The following is a 15493-nucleotide window of genomic DNA, read 5'->3' on the forward strand; positions in this document are numbered from 1 at the left end:
GGCAGGCGGACTCCCAGCCACTGTGCCACCAGGGAAGCCCCTGAGCTTTTTTTAATGTACCAAAGAGTAAATAAGGTACCTAAGTGCTCTTTATAGGTATTCTTATTTAATCCTGCAAAGAGCCTCTATGAGTGTAGGTACTGTTGTTTGTTATCCATGTTTTATAGATGAAAAAGTGAAGATTAGAGGTTCTGTAGCTTGCCCAAGGTCCTGTAATTAATAAGGTTAGGATTCAAAGCTAGTCTGACACTAAAGCTCGTTCTCTTGTTTTGCTGTTAATACATCCTGACTGCGTAGCTTCAGTGAATGTGGCGAACTTCTTTTAACCGTACTGAAGCTGTTGATATTCTAAGTTTTTCTCTTTTGTGCAGAGTATCTGCTTAATTTTCTTCCCACAGAGTATTTCCCATTCCTCTTTTTACTTCTTGCATCTTTCCTGGGTTTTGTGACGGGACCTCAGAGTGCGGACCATTTTGGCGTAGGATTTTAGGCTTTTTTCTCAGAACATCTTCCAAGATCTGTCAGGTTATATACTGAGGGTTTTCTGGCACTAAGGGTCTTAGCAAGAAGAGTAGAACTTAAATATCAGGCCCTAAGATGGTAACATGCTATTTTCAGTAGTCTTTTTGCCTTCTGGCTTGTTAACTTGAGTATCGACATCATGAAGAATACCTTCATGTCTGTTGTGCTGGCATCTTGGCTGTGGAGAATAGCCTTCTAGCCTCCGCTCCACTGGTTTTACTTCTTCCTTTTTTCAGAGGCTGTGATGTATGTGAGTAGAAAACAAAGCCATACCACGTTCTCAGGAATCTCTTTGAGGCACTGAGGCCCTTATCTTAGAGGATTCATCTTATTGCCACAGCCTTTTTTTCTTTTTTTTTTTTTTGCGGTACGCGGGCCTCTCACTGCTGTGGCCCCTCCCGTCGCGGAGCACAGGCTCCAGACGCGCAGGCTCAGCGGCCATGGCTCACGGACCCAGCCGCTCCGCGGCATGTGGGATCTTCCCGGACCGGGGCACAAACCTGTGTCCCCCGCATTGGCAGGCGGACTCTCAACCACTGCACCACCAGGGAAGCCCTGCCACAGCCTTTTAATACTTGGGCTCGCAGTACTTGCATTTGCCAGTGGCTAGATCATTTCTGCTGGTGAATTCAGTTTGAGCAAATAGTGTTCAGGTCGGGTTGAATATTAGAGGGGTAGTAGTTTCTGAAAGGAAGCTGGGTCTGTGGAGCTCTACTTCTGTCTTGCTTTTGTAAACTGAGGGTCTTTCCTTTTTTCTGGGGCTGCTATTGCTTACTTCCCCTGTTTCTCCTTTTCTTTAATGATAATCATTTTAATTTTCTATGTCATCTTTCTGAGAACCAAAGGTGAAATATGTGTCCTTTGGAGTTTTCTTCGTGTTCTTTTAGTCAGTGTAGTTCTTTGGGGAGCAACACTATAGCTGTGTGTTTGCATGGGAGGGATCTTCTGAAGATTTTATAAAACGTTCTTAACCTAAAAAGGGTGTGTTGCATGTTTTGTTTTTTTTGATTTACCATCGTGGTAGCCGTTTGGTGTGTTACATGGGAATCATGTACTAATCTTGACTCTTCTTATTCTAGGTGCCTTATGCCTCTAGCATGCCCATGAAGAAAATAGGCCACCGAGGTGTTGATTCCTCAGGAGAGACAACATATAAAAAGGTGTGTCTGGGTGAAACCCATTCATCTTACTCCAGGAAGGGATAGTTCTGTCTCCTTGATATTATTCTCCACATTCCATCCCATTTCTTGATACGCTAAACCTTTGCACAATAGCCATCATACAACTTGAACTTTTTTATTTTTTATAAATTTAATTAATTTATTTTATTTTTATTTATTTTTGGCTGCGTTGGGTCTTTGTTGCTGTGCGTGGGCTTTCCCTAGTTGCGGCGAGCGGGGGCCACTCTTCTCCTGCGGCGCATGGGCCTCTTACTACGGTGGCCTCTCTTGCTGTGGAGCATGGGCTCCAGGCGCATGGGCCCCAGCAGTTGTGGTGCACGGCTAAGTAGCTGTAGCTTGTGGCTCCAGAGCACAGGCTTGGTAGCTGTGGCACATGGGCACAGTTGCTCTGTGGCATGTGGGATCCTTCCGGACCAGGGCTCGAACCCGTGTCCCCTACATTGGCAGGCGGATTCCCAACCACTGTGCCACCAGGGAAGCCCCGCAACTTGAACTTTAGAATTTACTTCACAAAGGGTAAATTATTTCCCATCTGTATATATGGGTTTTGTTTTGTTTTATAAATTTATTTATTTTATCTTTGGCTGCGTTGGCTCTTCATTGCTGCGCGCGGGATTTCTCTAGTTGTGGCGAGTGGGAGCTACTCTTCGTTGCGGTGCACGGGCTTCTTATTGCGGTGGTTTCTCTAGTTGTGGAACACGGGCTTTAGACGCGTGGGCTTCAGTAGTTGTGGTGCACAGGCTCAGTAGTTGTGGCTCATGGGCTCTAGAGCACAGGCTCAGTAGTTGTGGCGCACGGGCTTAGTTGCTCTGCAGCATGTGGGATCTTCCCGGACCAGGGCTCAAACCCATGTCCCCTGCATTGGCAGGCGGATTCTTAACCACTGTGCCACCAGGGAAGCCCTGTATATGTGTTTTTCGTTTTGTTTGTTTTCGTTTTTGTTTTTGTTTTTGGCTGTGTTGGGTCTTTGTTGCTGCTCGCCAGCTTTCTCTAGTTGCACCGAGCAGGGGGCTACTCTTCATTGCGGTGCATGGACTTCTCATTGTGGTGGCTTCTCTTGTTGCGGAGCATGGGCTCTAGGCGCGCAGGCTTCAGTAGTTGTGGCACATGGGCTCAGTAGTTGTGGCACACAGGCTTAGTTGCTCTGTGGCATGTGGGATCTTCCTGGACCAGGGATGGAACCCGTGTACCCTGCATTGGCAGGCGGATTCTTAACCACTGTGCCACCAAGGAAGTCCCTGTATATGTGTTTAAATGAGAATGTTCTTAATGAACAAATCTGGTGTTGGATGCTTTTTCACTGAGCTGAAGAAATTGTGTTTCCCTGTTAGATATAAACATGTAATAAGCCCCCAAGGCCATTCTTACCTAGCTTTAGGGAACCATGTCTCTTGTGATGGATGTACATAAAGTGAAGGCTGGATCCCATTCAGCTTGGTGATAGAGATAGACAGCAGGTCAAGAATTTTTCTTTGTGTGTATGTTTTGTTTTGTTTTTTGTCTGTGCTGGGTCTTAGTTGTGGCACACAGAGTCTTCATTGTGGCATGCGGGATCTTTAGTTGTGGCATGTGGGATCTTTATTTGCAGCATGTGGGTTTCTTAGTTGTGGCATGTGGACTCTTAATTGTGACATGCGGGCTCTTAGTTGTGGCGTGCAGGCTCTTAGTTGCGGCATGTGGACTCTCAGTTGTGGCATGCATGTGGGATCTAGTTCCCCACCCAGGGATCGAACCTGGGCCCCCTGCATTGGGAGCATGGAGTCTTACCCACTGGACCACCAGGGAAGTCCATGGGTTTTGTTTTTTTAAGATTGTAGTTTCAGTTGGTGAATAGGGCCTAGAATACCTGATTTTGAGCTAGAGATATCAGATGGATTGGAAAGATAGTAGTAATAGCCAAGAAGAGAAAATTGAACTGGTGAAGGGAAAACAGGAGAGAAGCATCCTGGAGTGACCCAATTCCCCGGTTCTCGACTAATTGGAGATGCTTAGGTTTCCTGGGGTACAGTGTTCAACCTCCTATTTGGCATCTATACCTTGTCTGGCCCATGTAAATTCTTCTTGTGTTTGTTCTCTGTCTTTATTGCATTGTCCGAAGTGATAGAGGTGGACTGACTCATTCTCAGTCAGGGACTTAACTCTCCCTGGGAATGGACTCTGAGGCCCATGTCAATTAAACAGACATTTATTGAGCTCTTTTTATGTGCTGAACACTGAGACAAAAAGATGAGTTTCTAGTCTAATTGGAGAGGCAAGCACTTAAAAAATTTGTTATAATTTTATTTATTTTTAAAAAATATTCTTATTTTTAATTTTTAAATTTTTTTAAGTGTTCAACTTTTTTGGCCACGTTTGGTCTTCGTTGCTGTGCATGGGCTTTCTCTAGCTGTGGCAAGCAGGGGCTACTCTTCATTGCAGTATGCAGGCTTCTCACTGCGGTGGCTTCTCTTGTTGCAGAACACAGGCTCGAGGCATGTGGGCTTCAGTAGTTGTGCGTGGGCTCAGTAGTTGTGGCTTATGGGCTCTAGAGTGCAGGCTCAGTAGTTGTGGTGCATGGGCTTAGTTGCTTTGTGGCATGTGGGATCTTCCCGGACCAGGGCTCAAAACCGTGTCCCCTGCATTGGCAGGTGGATTCTCAAGCAGTGTGCCACCAGGGAAACCCCTATTCTTATTTTTAAAAATATTTATTTATTTGGCTGCATTGGGTGTTAGCTGTGGCACACGGTATCTTTCGTTGTGATGTGCAGGCGCTTCGCTCTGGCTCACGGGCTTCTCTCTAGTTGTGGCACGTGGGCTTCAGAGCATATGGGCTTAGTTGCCCCATGGCATGTGGGATCTTAGTTCCCCAGCCAGGGGTCGAACCCGCATCCCCTGCGTTGGGAGGTGGATTCTTAACCACTGGACCACCAGGGAAGTCCCTAGTTATAATTTTAATGCCCAATGAGGACTAGGTAGAATATTGATACAAGTAATATTTGGTGAGGGTTGGGGGGATAAGGGAAATCACTTAGAACAAAACTGTCCAATAGAACTTTCTACAGTGATTGAAATGTGCTATATCTGTGTTATCCAGTGTGGTAGCCACTAATCATACCTGAATGTGGCTAGTAAGACTGAAGAAATGATTTTTAAATTAAATTAACTGTAACTTAAAATTAAATAGCTGAGTGTAGCTAGTAGCTACTATATTGGACAGCACAGAACTAGATAATATGACATTTTCCCATGACATTGAAATCCTGGATTGTAAGAGTGGGGCTCTTATATTTGTGTTTTGACCACAGTATGATAATTTTAAATCTAAATACTTCTCTCAGAAATAATTTGAATCTTTCAGGCTTTCTTCTTCAGTCAGGAGCTTTTTTTGCCACTCAGTTGTCCTTGGAACGCCAGTCAGCCCTTGCCTTAGAGAACTGAGCTTCAGTAGCTAGGCAGTGAATCAGAGTATCAGTTAATTTTAGTTACATTCTCTATCAGGTGAATAAAATGTTTGGAGGACTCCATATACTCTGGGGGCAGGAACCTTTGGAGTGAGACCTAGGATTGTTCTCTCAGTACAACGTATCTTCCAGATATAGATGTGGATAGGAGGGAACACCTTGTTTAGAGAGTCCCCACTTTGCTATTCTGTATCTTCATGCTCTTCCAATCTTTGCAGGCTTAATTGCCATGTAGAGCGTGGGGATGGGGAAACTGGATTGCCCCAGTTTAGTCTGAACTACTAGATAGGCATTTGCTCTCCCGTGTTCCTTCCGGTTCTTCTCTCCTGAGTTTTTATTGCTATGATCAGATTTAATACTAGAAACTTTCCTCTTGTTTCTCAGACAACCTCGTCAGCTTTAAAAGGTGCCATCCAGTTAGGCATTACTCACACTGTGGGGAGCCTGAGTACCAAACCAGAGCGGGATGTCCTCATGCAAGACTTCTATGTGGTGGAGAGTATCTTCTTCCCGAGGTACAGAGTTTAATGTTCAGGGGAATGTCCTAGAAAATGTGGCTTTTTTATATCATCATCAGGGCATTTTAGGGTTCATGTCTAATTTAGGCATGCATCCAATCCTTAACCTGATTTTAATCAGGGTGATATGGGGACTGGAGAATTTGAAGGGCACATGCTCTCCTTTGGATGTTTCCATGAGCCTCCGGCCTGTGGACTGAGCCCTAAAAAACAATTTAGTGCATCGGGAGGAGGTAATGTGATTCCCTGTGCCCATGTCTTAATCCCCATGTTGTGCCTTGTCCCATTATGTAACTGACTCATCCAGTCCCTTTGGTTCTCTCAGGAGGGATGTATTGACCTGCCTCTGGGTGACTGAGTGTCTTTCCAGGGTGTGGACTCCCTAAATTACAGGGACTGGTAAGTTATGGCTTCTTCTGTTCAACCCCACAGTGAAGGGAGCAACCTGACTCCTGCTCATCACTACAATGACTTTCGGTTCAAGACCTATGCACCTGTTGCCTTCCGCTACTTTCGGGAGTTATTTGGTATCCGCCCTGATGATTACTTGGTAAGCTTCCAGATTTCAGGACCCTGGGACTCCAGTATCAGAGGGATACTTCCAAAGGAAGACCCTCTCTCCACACTCTTGCTCTAGTTTTTCTTTAGAATAGAATTGCATCTGTAGTTGATTTCTGGTTGGGCATGCCCTTGTATCTCTGAACCTCTTGCTCTCTTTTCTCTGGGCCCAGTACTCCCTCTGCAATGAGCCGCTGATTGAACTCTGCAACTCTGGGGCTAGTGGTTCCCTCTTCTATGTGTCCAGCGATGATGAATTCATCATTAAAACAGTCCAGCACAAAGAGGCGGAGTTTCTGCAGAAGCTGCTTCCAGGATACTACATGGTGAGAGGACCAGGAGCACTGGCTGTCTGAGCTGCCCACTCCACTCCAGGACAAGGCTGGGGAGGCTGCCATCAGGGGGACAAAAGAACATCAGCACTTCTGTCTTAGGAATGTAGTTCATCTTTGTGCTTTTCCCATCTCTTTTGTCTCTCTGTGGCTAACGGGGGTTTTGTTTATCTGTCCTATTTTAAGTGTTTTTAGCTTAGACCCTGCTACCCAACGACAAGATTCAATGATGATTTAAAAAAATTTTTTTTATTGGAGTATAGTTGATTAACAGTGTTTTGTTTCTGCTGTACAGCAAGCAAAGTGAGTCAGTTATACATGCACTTACATTTTTAGATTCTATTCCCATATTACAAAGTATTGAATAGAGTTCCCTGTGCTATTCAGTAGGTTCTTATTAATTATCCGTTCTGTGTATAGTACTGTGTGTATGTGAATCCCAGTCTCCCAGTTTATCCCCCTGCCTTTTCCCCCCGGTAACCACAAGTTGGTTTTCTACATCAGTGACTCAACTTCTATTTTGTAAATAGGTTCATTTGTACCATTTTTAAAATTCCACATATAAGTGATAATATATGATATTTATTTTTCTCTTTCTGACTTACTTTCACTCAGTATCACAATCTCTAGGTCCATCCATGTCGCTGCAAATGGCATTATTTCATTCTTTTTTATGGCTGAGTAATATTCCATTGTATATATGTACCACATCTTTATCCATTCCTCTGTTGATGGACATTTAGGTTACTTCCATGTCCTGGCTGTTGTAAATAGGGCTGCAAAGAACATTGAACAGGAGTGGAATTGCTGGATCAAATGGTAGCTCTAGTTTTAGTTTTTTAAGGAATCTCCATACTGTTCTCCATAGTGGCTGTACATTCCCACCAACAGTGTAGGAGGGTTCCCTTTTCTTCACACCCTCTCCAGCATTTATTGTTTGTAGATTTTTTTTTTTTTTTTTGGTGGTACGCGGGCCTCTCACTGTTGTGGCCTCTCCCGTTGCGGAGCACGGGCTCCAGATGCGCAGGCTCAGCAGCCATGGCTTATGGGCCCAGCCGCTCCGCGGCATGTGGGATCTTCGCGGACCAGGCCACGAACCTGTGTCCCCTGCGTCGGCAGGCGGACTCGCAACCATTGCCACTAGGGAAGCCCGTTTGTAGATGTTTTGATGGTGGCCATTCTGACCAGTGTGAGGTGATACCTCATTGTAGTTTTGATTTGCATTTCTCTAATAATTAGTGATGTTAAGCATCTTTTCATGTGCTTTTTGGCCATCTGTATATCTTTGGAGAAATGTCTATTAATATCTTCTACCCTTTTTTTTTTTTACATCTTTATTGGAGTATAATTGCTTTACAATGGTGTGTTAGTTTCTGCTTTATAACAAAGTGAATCAGTTATACATATGTTCCCATATCTCTTCCCTCTTGCATCTCCCTCCCTCCCACCCTCCCTATCCCACCCCCTAGGTGGTCACAAAGCACCGAGCTGATCTCCCTGTGCTATGTGGCTGCTTCCCACTAGCTATCTACCTTACGTTTGGTAGTGTATATATGTCCATGCCTCTCTCTCGCTTTGTCACAGCTTCCCCTCCCCATGTCCTCAAGTCCATTCTCTAGTAAGTCTGTGTCTTTATTCCTGTCTTACCCCTAGGTTCTTCATGACATTTTTTTTTCTTAAATTCCATATATATGTGTTAGCATACGGTATTTGTCTTTCTCTTTCTGACTTACTTCACTCTGTATGACAGACTCTAGGTCTATCCACCTCATTACAAATAGCTCAATTTCGTTTCTTTTTATGGCTGAGTAATATTCCATTGTATATATGTGCCACATCTTCTTTATCCATTCATCCGACGACGGGCACTTAGGTTGTTTCCATCTCCGGGCTATTGTAAATAGAGCTGCAATGAACATTTTGGTACATGACTCTTTCTGAATTCTGGTTTCCTCAGGGTATATACCTAGTAGTGGGATTGCTGGGTCATATGGTAGTTCTATTTGTAGTTTTTTAAGGAACCTCCATACTGTTCTCCATAGTGGCTGAACCAATTCACATTCCCACCAGCAGTGCAAGAGTGTTCCCTTTTCTCCACACCCTCTCCAGCATTTATTGTTTCTAGATTTTTTGATGATGGCCATTCTGACTGGTGTGAGATGATATCTCATTGTAGTTTTGATTTGCATTTCTCTAATGATTAATGATGTTGAGCATTCTTTCATGTGTTTGTTGGCAGTCTGTATATCTTCTTTGGAGAAATGTCTATTTAGGTCTTCTGCCCATTTTTGGATTGGGTTGTTTATTTTTTTGTTATTGAGCTGCATGAGCTGCCTGTAAATTTTAGAGATTAATCCTTTGTCAGTTGATTCATTTGCAAATATTTTCTCCCATTCTGAGGGCTGTCTTTTGGTCTTGTTTATGGTTTCCTTTGCTGTGCAAAAGCTTTGAAGTTTCATTAGGTCCCATTTGTTTATTTTTGTTTTTATCTCCATTACTCTAGGAGATGGGTCAAGAAGGATCTTGCTGTGATTTATGTCATAGAGTGTTCTGCCTATGTTTTCCTCTAAGAGTTTGATAGTTTCTGGCCTTACATTTAGGTCTTTAATCCATTTTGAGCTTATTTTTGTGTATGGTGTTAGGGAGTGATCTAATCTCATACTTTTACATGTACCTGTCCAGTTTTCCCAGCACCACTTATTGAAGAGGCTGTCCTTTCTCCACTGTATATTCCTGCCACCTTTATCAAAGATAAGGTGACCATATGTGCGTGGGTTTATCTCTGGGCTTTCTATCCTATTCCATTGATCTATCTTTCTGTTTTTGTGCCAGTACCATACTGTCTTGATTACTGTAGCTTTGTAGTATAGTCTGAAGTCAGGCAGCCTGATTCCTCCAGCTCCATTTTTTGTTCTCAAGATTGCTTTGGCTATTCGGGGTCTTTTGTGTTTCCATACAAATTGTGAAATTTTTTGTTCTAGTTCTGTGAAAAATGCCAGTGGTAGTTTGATAGGGATTGCATTGAATCTGTAGATTGCTTTGGGTAGTAGAGTCATTTTCACAATGTTGATTCTTCCAATCCAAGAACATGGTATATCTCTCCATCTATTTGTATCATCTTTAATTTCTTTCATCAGTGTCTTATAATTTTCTGCATACAGGTCTTTTGTCTCCTTAGGTAGGTTTATTCCTAGATATTTTATTCTTTTTGTTGTAATGGTAAATGGGAGTGTTTTCTCGATTTCACTTTCAGATTTTTCATTAGTATATAGGAATGCCAGAGATTTCTGTGCATTGATTTTGTATCCTGCTACTTTACCAAATTCATTGATTAGCTCTAGTAGTTTTCTGGTAGCATCTTTAGGATTCTCCTTGTATAGTATCATGTCATCTGCAAACAGTGACAGCTTTACTTCTTTTCCGATTTGGATTCCTTTTATTTCCTTTTCTTCTCTGATTGCTGTGGCTAAAACTTTCAAAACTATGTTGAATAGGAGTGGTGAGAGTGGGCAACTTTGTCTTGCTCCTGATGTTAGTGGAAATGCTTTCAGTTTTTCACCATTAAGGACAATGTTGGCTGTGGGTTTGTCATATATGGCCTTTATTATGTTGAGGAAAGTTCCCTCTTTGCCTGCTTTCTGCAGGGTTTATGTCATAAATGGGTGTTGAATTTTGTTGAAAGCTTTCTCTGCATCTATTGAGATGATCATATGGTTTTTCTCCTTCAGTTTGTTAATATGGTTTATCACATTGATTGATTTGCATATATTAAAGAATCCTTGCATTCCTGGAGTAAACCCCACTTGATCATGGTGTATGATCCTTTTAATGTGCTGTTGGATTCTGTTTGCTAGTATTTTGTTGAGGATTTTTGCATCTATATTCATCACTGATATTGGCCTGTAGTTTTCTTTCTTTGTGACATCCTTGTCTGGTTTTGGTATCAGGGTGATGGTGGCCTTGTAGAATGAGTTTGGGAGTCTTCCTCCCTCTGCTATGTTTTGGAAGAGTTTGAGAAGGATAGGTGTTAGCTCTTCTCTAAATGTTTGATAGAATTCACCTGTGAAGCCATCTGGTCCTGGGCTTTTGTTTGTTGGAAGATTTTTAATCACAGTTTCAATTTCAATGCTTGTGATTGGTCTGTTCATATTTTCTATGTCTTCCTGATTCAGTCTCAGCAGGTTGTACAATTCTAAGAATTTGTCCATTTCTTCCAGATTGTCCATTTTATTGGCATAGAGTTGCTTGTAGTAATCTCTCATGATCTTTTGTATTTCTGCAGTGTGAGTTGTTACTTTTCCTTTTTCATTTCTAATTCTATTGATTTGAGTCTTCTCCCTTTTTTTCTTGATGAGTCTGGCTAATGGATTATCTATTTTGTTTATCTTCTCAAAGAAACAGCTTTTAGTTTTATTGATCTTTGCTATCGTTTCCTTCATTTCTTTTTCATTTATTCCTGATATGATTTTTATGATTTCTTTCCTTCTGCTAACTTTAGGGTTTTTTTGTTCTTCTTTCTCTAATTGCTTTAGGTGCAAGGATAGGTATTTTATTCTAGATGTTTCCTGCTTCTTAAGGTAGGATTGTATTGCTATAAACTTCCCTCATAGAACTGCTTTGGCTGCATCCTGTAGATTTTGGGTCATCGTGTCTCCATTGTCATCTGTTTCTAGGTATTTTTTAATTTCCTCTTTGATTTCTTCAGTGATTACTTCATTATTAAGTATTGTATTGTTTAGCCTCCATGTGTTTGTATTTTTTACAGATCTTTTCCTGTAATTGATATCTAGTCTCATAGCATTGTGGTCGGAAAAGATACTTGATACAATTTCAATTTTCTTAAATTTACCAAGGCTTGATTTGTGACCCAAGATATGATCTATCCTGGAGAATGTTCCATGAGCACTTGAGAAAAATGTGTATTCTGTTGTTTTTGGATGGAATGTCCTGTAAATATCAATTAAGTCCATCTTGTTTAATGTATCACTTAAAGCTTGTGTTTATTTATTTTCATTTTGCATGATCTGTCCATTGGTGAAAGTGGGGTGTTAGAGTCCCCTACTATGAATGTGTTACTGTCGATTTCCCCTTTTATGGCTGTTAGTATTTGCCTTATGTATTGAGGTGCTCCTATGTTGGGTGCATAAATATTTACAATTGTTATATCTTCTTCTTGGAAAGATCCCTTGATCATTATGTAGTGTCCTTCTTTGTGTCTTCTGATAGTCTTTATTTTAAAGTCTATTTTGTCTGATATGAGAATTGCTACTCCAGCTTTCCTTTGGTTTCCATTTGAATGAAATATCTTTTTCCATCCCCTTACTTTCAGTGTGTATGTGTCTCTAGGTCTGAAGTGGGTCTCTTGTAGACAGCAAATATATCGGTCTTGTTTTTGTATCCATTCAGCTAATCTGTGTCTTTTGGTGGGAGCATTTAGTCCATTTACATTCAAGGTAATTATTGATATGTATGTTCCTATTCCCATTTTCTTATTTGTTTTGGGTACGTTGTTGTAGGTCTTTTCCTTCTCTTATGTTTCTTGCCTAGAGAAGTTCCTTTAGCATTTGTTGTAAAGCTGGTTTGGTGGTGCTGAACTCTCAGCTTTTGCTTGTCTGTAAAGATTTTAATTTCTCCATCAAATCTGAATGAGATCCTTGCTGGGTAGAGTAATCTTGGTTGCAGGTTTTTCTCCTTCATCATTTTAAACATGTCCTGCCCGTCCCTTCTGGCTTGCAGAGTTTCTGCTGAAACATCAGCTGTTAACCTTATGGGGATTCCCTTGTGTGTTATTTGTTGTTTTTCCCTTGCTGCTTTTAATATGTTTTCTTTGTATTTAATTTTTGACAGTTTGATTAATATGTGTCTTGGTGTATTTCTCCTTGGATTTATCCTGTATGGGACTCTCTGTGCTTTCTGGACTTGATTATTAGGGAAGTTTTCAACTATAATCTCTTCAAATATTTTCTCAGTCCCTTTCTTTTTCTCTTCTTCTGGAACCCCTATAATTCGAATGTTGGTGCGTTTAATGTTGTCCCAGAGGTCTCTGAGACTGTCCTCAGTTCTTTTCATTCTTTTTTCTTTATTCTGCTCTGCAGTAGTTATTTCCACTATTTTATCTTCCAGGTGACTTATCTGTTCTTCTACCTCAGTTATTCTGCTATTGATCCCATCTAGAGTATTTTTCATTTCATTTATTGTGTTGTTCATCATTGTCTGTTTCATCTTTAGTTCTTCTAGGTCCTTGTTAAATGTTTCTTGCGTTTTGTCTATTCTATTTCCAAGATTTTGGATCATCTTTACTATCATTATTCTGAATTCTTTTTCACGTAGACTGCCTATTTCCTTTTCATTTGTTAGGTCTGGTGGGTTTTTATCTTGCTCCTTCAACTGCTGTGTGTTTTTCTGTTTTCTCATTTTGCTTAAGTTACTGTGTTTGGGGTCTCCTTTTTGCAGGCTGCAGGTTCGTAGTTCCTGTTGTTTTCGGTGTCTGTCCCCAGTGGCTAAGGTTGGTTCAGTGGGTTGTGTAGGCTTCCTGGTGGAGGGGACTAGTGCCTGTGTTCTGGTGGATGAGGCTGGGTCTTGTCTTTCTGGTGGGCAGGTCCACGTTTGGTGGTGTGTTTTGGGGTGTCTGTGGACTTACTATGATTTTAGGCAGCCTCTCTACTAATGGGTGGGGTTGTGTTCCTGTCTTGCTAGTTGTTTGGCATAGGTTGTCCAGCACTGTAGCTTGCTGGTCGTTGAGTGAAGCTGGGTGCTGATGTTGAGATGGAGATCTCTGGGAGATTTTCTCCGTTTGATATTATGTGGAGCTGGGAGGTCTCTTGTGGCCCGGTGTCCTGAAGTTGGCTCTCCCACCTCAGAGGCACAGCACTGACTCCTGTCTGCAGCACCAAGAGCCTTTCATCCACACGGCTCAGAATAAAAGGGAGAAAAGTAGGAAGAAGGAATTAGTAGAAGAATAAAGAAAGAAAGAGAGAGAGGAAGGAGGGAAGGAAGGAAAAAAAGAAAGAAGATAAAGTAAAATAAAATAAAGTAAGATAAAATATAATAGTTATTAAAATAAAAAAATAATTATTAAGAAAAAAAAGAAAAATAAAACAGACGGATAGAACCCTAGGACAAATGGTGGAAGCAAAGCTATACAGACAAAGTCTCACACAAAAGCATACACATACATACTCAGAAAAAGAGAAAAGGGGAAAAAATGATAAATCTTGCTCTCAAAGTCCACCTCCTCAATTTGGGATGATTCGTTGTCTAAAGGAGGGAAGGAAGGAAAGAAAGAAGATAAAATAAAATAAAGTTATTAAAATAAAAAATAATTATTAAGAAAACAAACAAAAAAAAACCGGCCCCGCCTCTGCGTGTAGGTCGCCTGAGGTTGTCTGTTCTTTGCTCAGACAAGACGGGGTTAAAGGAGCCGCTGATTCGGGGGCTCTGGCTCACTCAGGCGGTGGGGGGAGGGAGGGGCACGGAGTGCGGGGCGAGCCTGCGGAGGCAGAGGCCGGCGTGACGTTGCACCAGCCTGAGGCGCGCCGTGCGTTCTCCCATGGGAGTTGTCCCTGGATCCCGGGACCCTGGTAGTGGCTGGCTGCACAGGCTCCCGGGAAGGGGGGTGTGGATAGTGACCTGTGCTCGCACACAGGCTTCTTGGTGGCGGCAGCAGCAGCCTTAGCATCTCATGCCCGTCTCTGGGGGCTGCGCTTTTAGCCACGGCTTGCGCCTGTCTCTGGAGCTCCTTTTTTTTTTTTTTGGAGCTCCTTTAAGCAGCGCTCTTAATTCCCTCTCCTCGTGCACCAGGAAACAAAAGAGGGAAGAAAAAGTCTCTTGCCTCTGCGGCAGGTCCAGACTTTTCCCCGGACTCCCTCCCGGGTAGCCGTGGCGCACTAACACCCTGCAGGCTTTGTTCACGCTGCCAACCCCAGCCCTCTCCCGGCGCTCTGACCCGAAGCCCGATCCTCAACTCCCAGCCCTGCCCACCCCGGCGGGTGAGCAGACAAGTCTCTCGGGCTGGTGAGTACTGGTTGGCACCGATCCACCGTGCAGGAATCTCTCCCCGCTTTGCCCTTCGCATCCCTGTTGCTGTGCTCTCCTCGGTGGCTCCGAAGCTTTCCCCCTATGCCACCCGCAGTCTCCGCCCGCGAAGGGGCTTCCTAGTGTGTGGAAACCTTTCCTCCTTCACAGCTCCCTCCCACTGGTGCCAGTCTCATCCCTATTTTTTGTCTCTGTTTATTCTTATTTCTTTGGCCCTACCCAGGTACGTGGGGGAGATTTCTTGCCTTTTGGGAGGTCTGAGGTCTTCTGCCAGCGTTCAGTAGGTGTTCTGTAGGAGTTGTTCCACATGTAGATGTATTTCTGGTGTATCTGTGGGGAGGAAGGTGATCTCTGCGTCTTACTCTTCTGCCATCTACGAAAGAAGTCCCCATTGTTTGATTGGGTTTTTTTTTTTCCCTGATATTGAGCTGCATGAGCTGTTTGTATATTTTAGAGAAAAATCACTTGTCGGTCACTTCATTTGCAAATATTTTCTCCCATTTTTGGGGCTTTCTCTTCATTTTGTTGATTGTTTCCTTTGCTGTGCAAAAGCTTCTAAGTTTAATTAGGTCCCATGTGTTTATTTTTGTTTTTATTCAATGATGATTCTGCTTTCCATTCTTAGTCCAGCTCCTAGAGTAGAGTATAAGGTTGGTTACTTCCCTTTGATAATACTGTATTTTTTCTTACTCTGACTGATACCTCTTGGAGGTTCTGGAGAAGTTAGGGAACTCTCCTTTGCCTCCTTTCTTTTTTTTTTTTTTTTTTAACATCTTTTTTGGGGTATAATTGCTTTACAATGGTGTGTTAGTTTCTGCTTTATAACAGAGTGAGTCAGTTATACATATATATATGTTCCCATATCTCTTCCCTCTTTGTCTCCCTCCCTCCCACCCTCCCTATCCCAC

At 42.5% G+C, this 15493-nt stretch overlaps 1 protein-coding gene across 2 annotated transcripts in view; it reads left to right on the forward strand.

Moving 5' to 3' along the window:
- The window catches only part of PIP5K1A (phosphatidylinositol-4-phosphate 5-kinase type 1 alpha), a 53734-nt gene that overhangs the window by 18192 nt on the left and 20049 nt on the right, over positions 1–15493 (forward strand). For both annotated transcript variants that reach the window (XM_007460260.1, XM_007460259.1), the window contains exons 3-6: positions 1602–1682; positions 5528–5658; positions 6094–6211; positions 6393–6545. In XM_007460260.1, coding sequence (XP_007460322.1) covers positions 1602–1682; positions 5528–5658; positions 6094–6211; positions 6393–6545 — 483 coding nt within the window. The remainder of the gene's footprint in view (positions 1–1601; positions 1683–5527; positions 5659–6093; positions 6212–6392; positions 6546–15493) is intronic.

Source organism: Lipotes vexillifer, unplaced genomic scaffold (genome assembly GCF_000442215.2).
Source record: "Lipotes vexillifer unplaced genomic scaffold, Lipotes_vexillifer_v1.1 scaffold209, whole genome shotgun sequence".
Classification (NCBI taxonomy): Eukaryota; Metazoa; Chordata; class Mammalia; order Artiodactyla; family Lipotidae; genus Lipotes; species Lipotes vexillifer.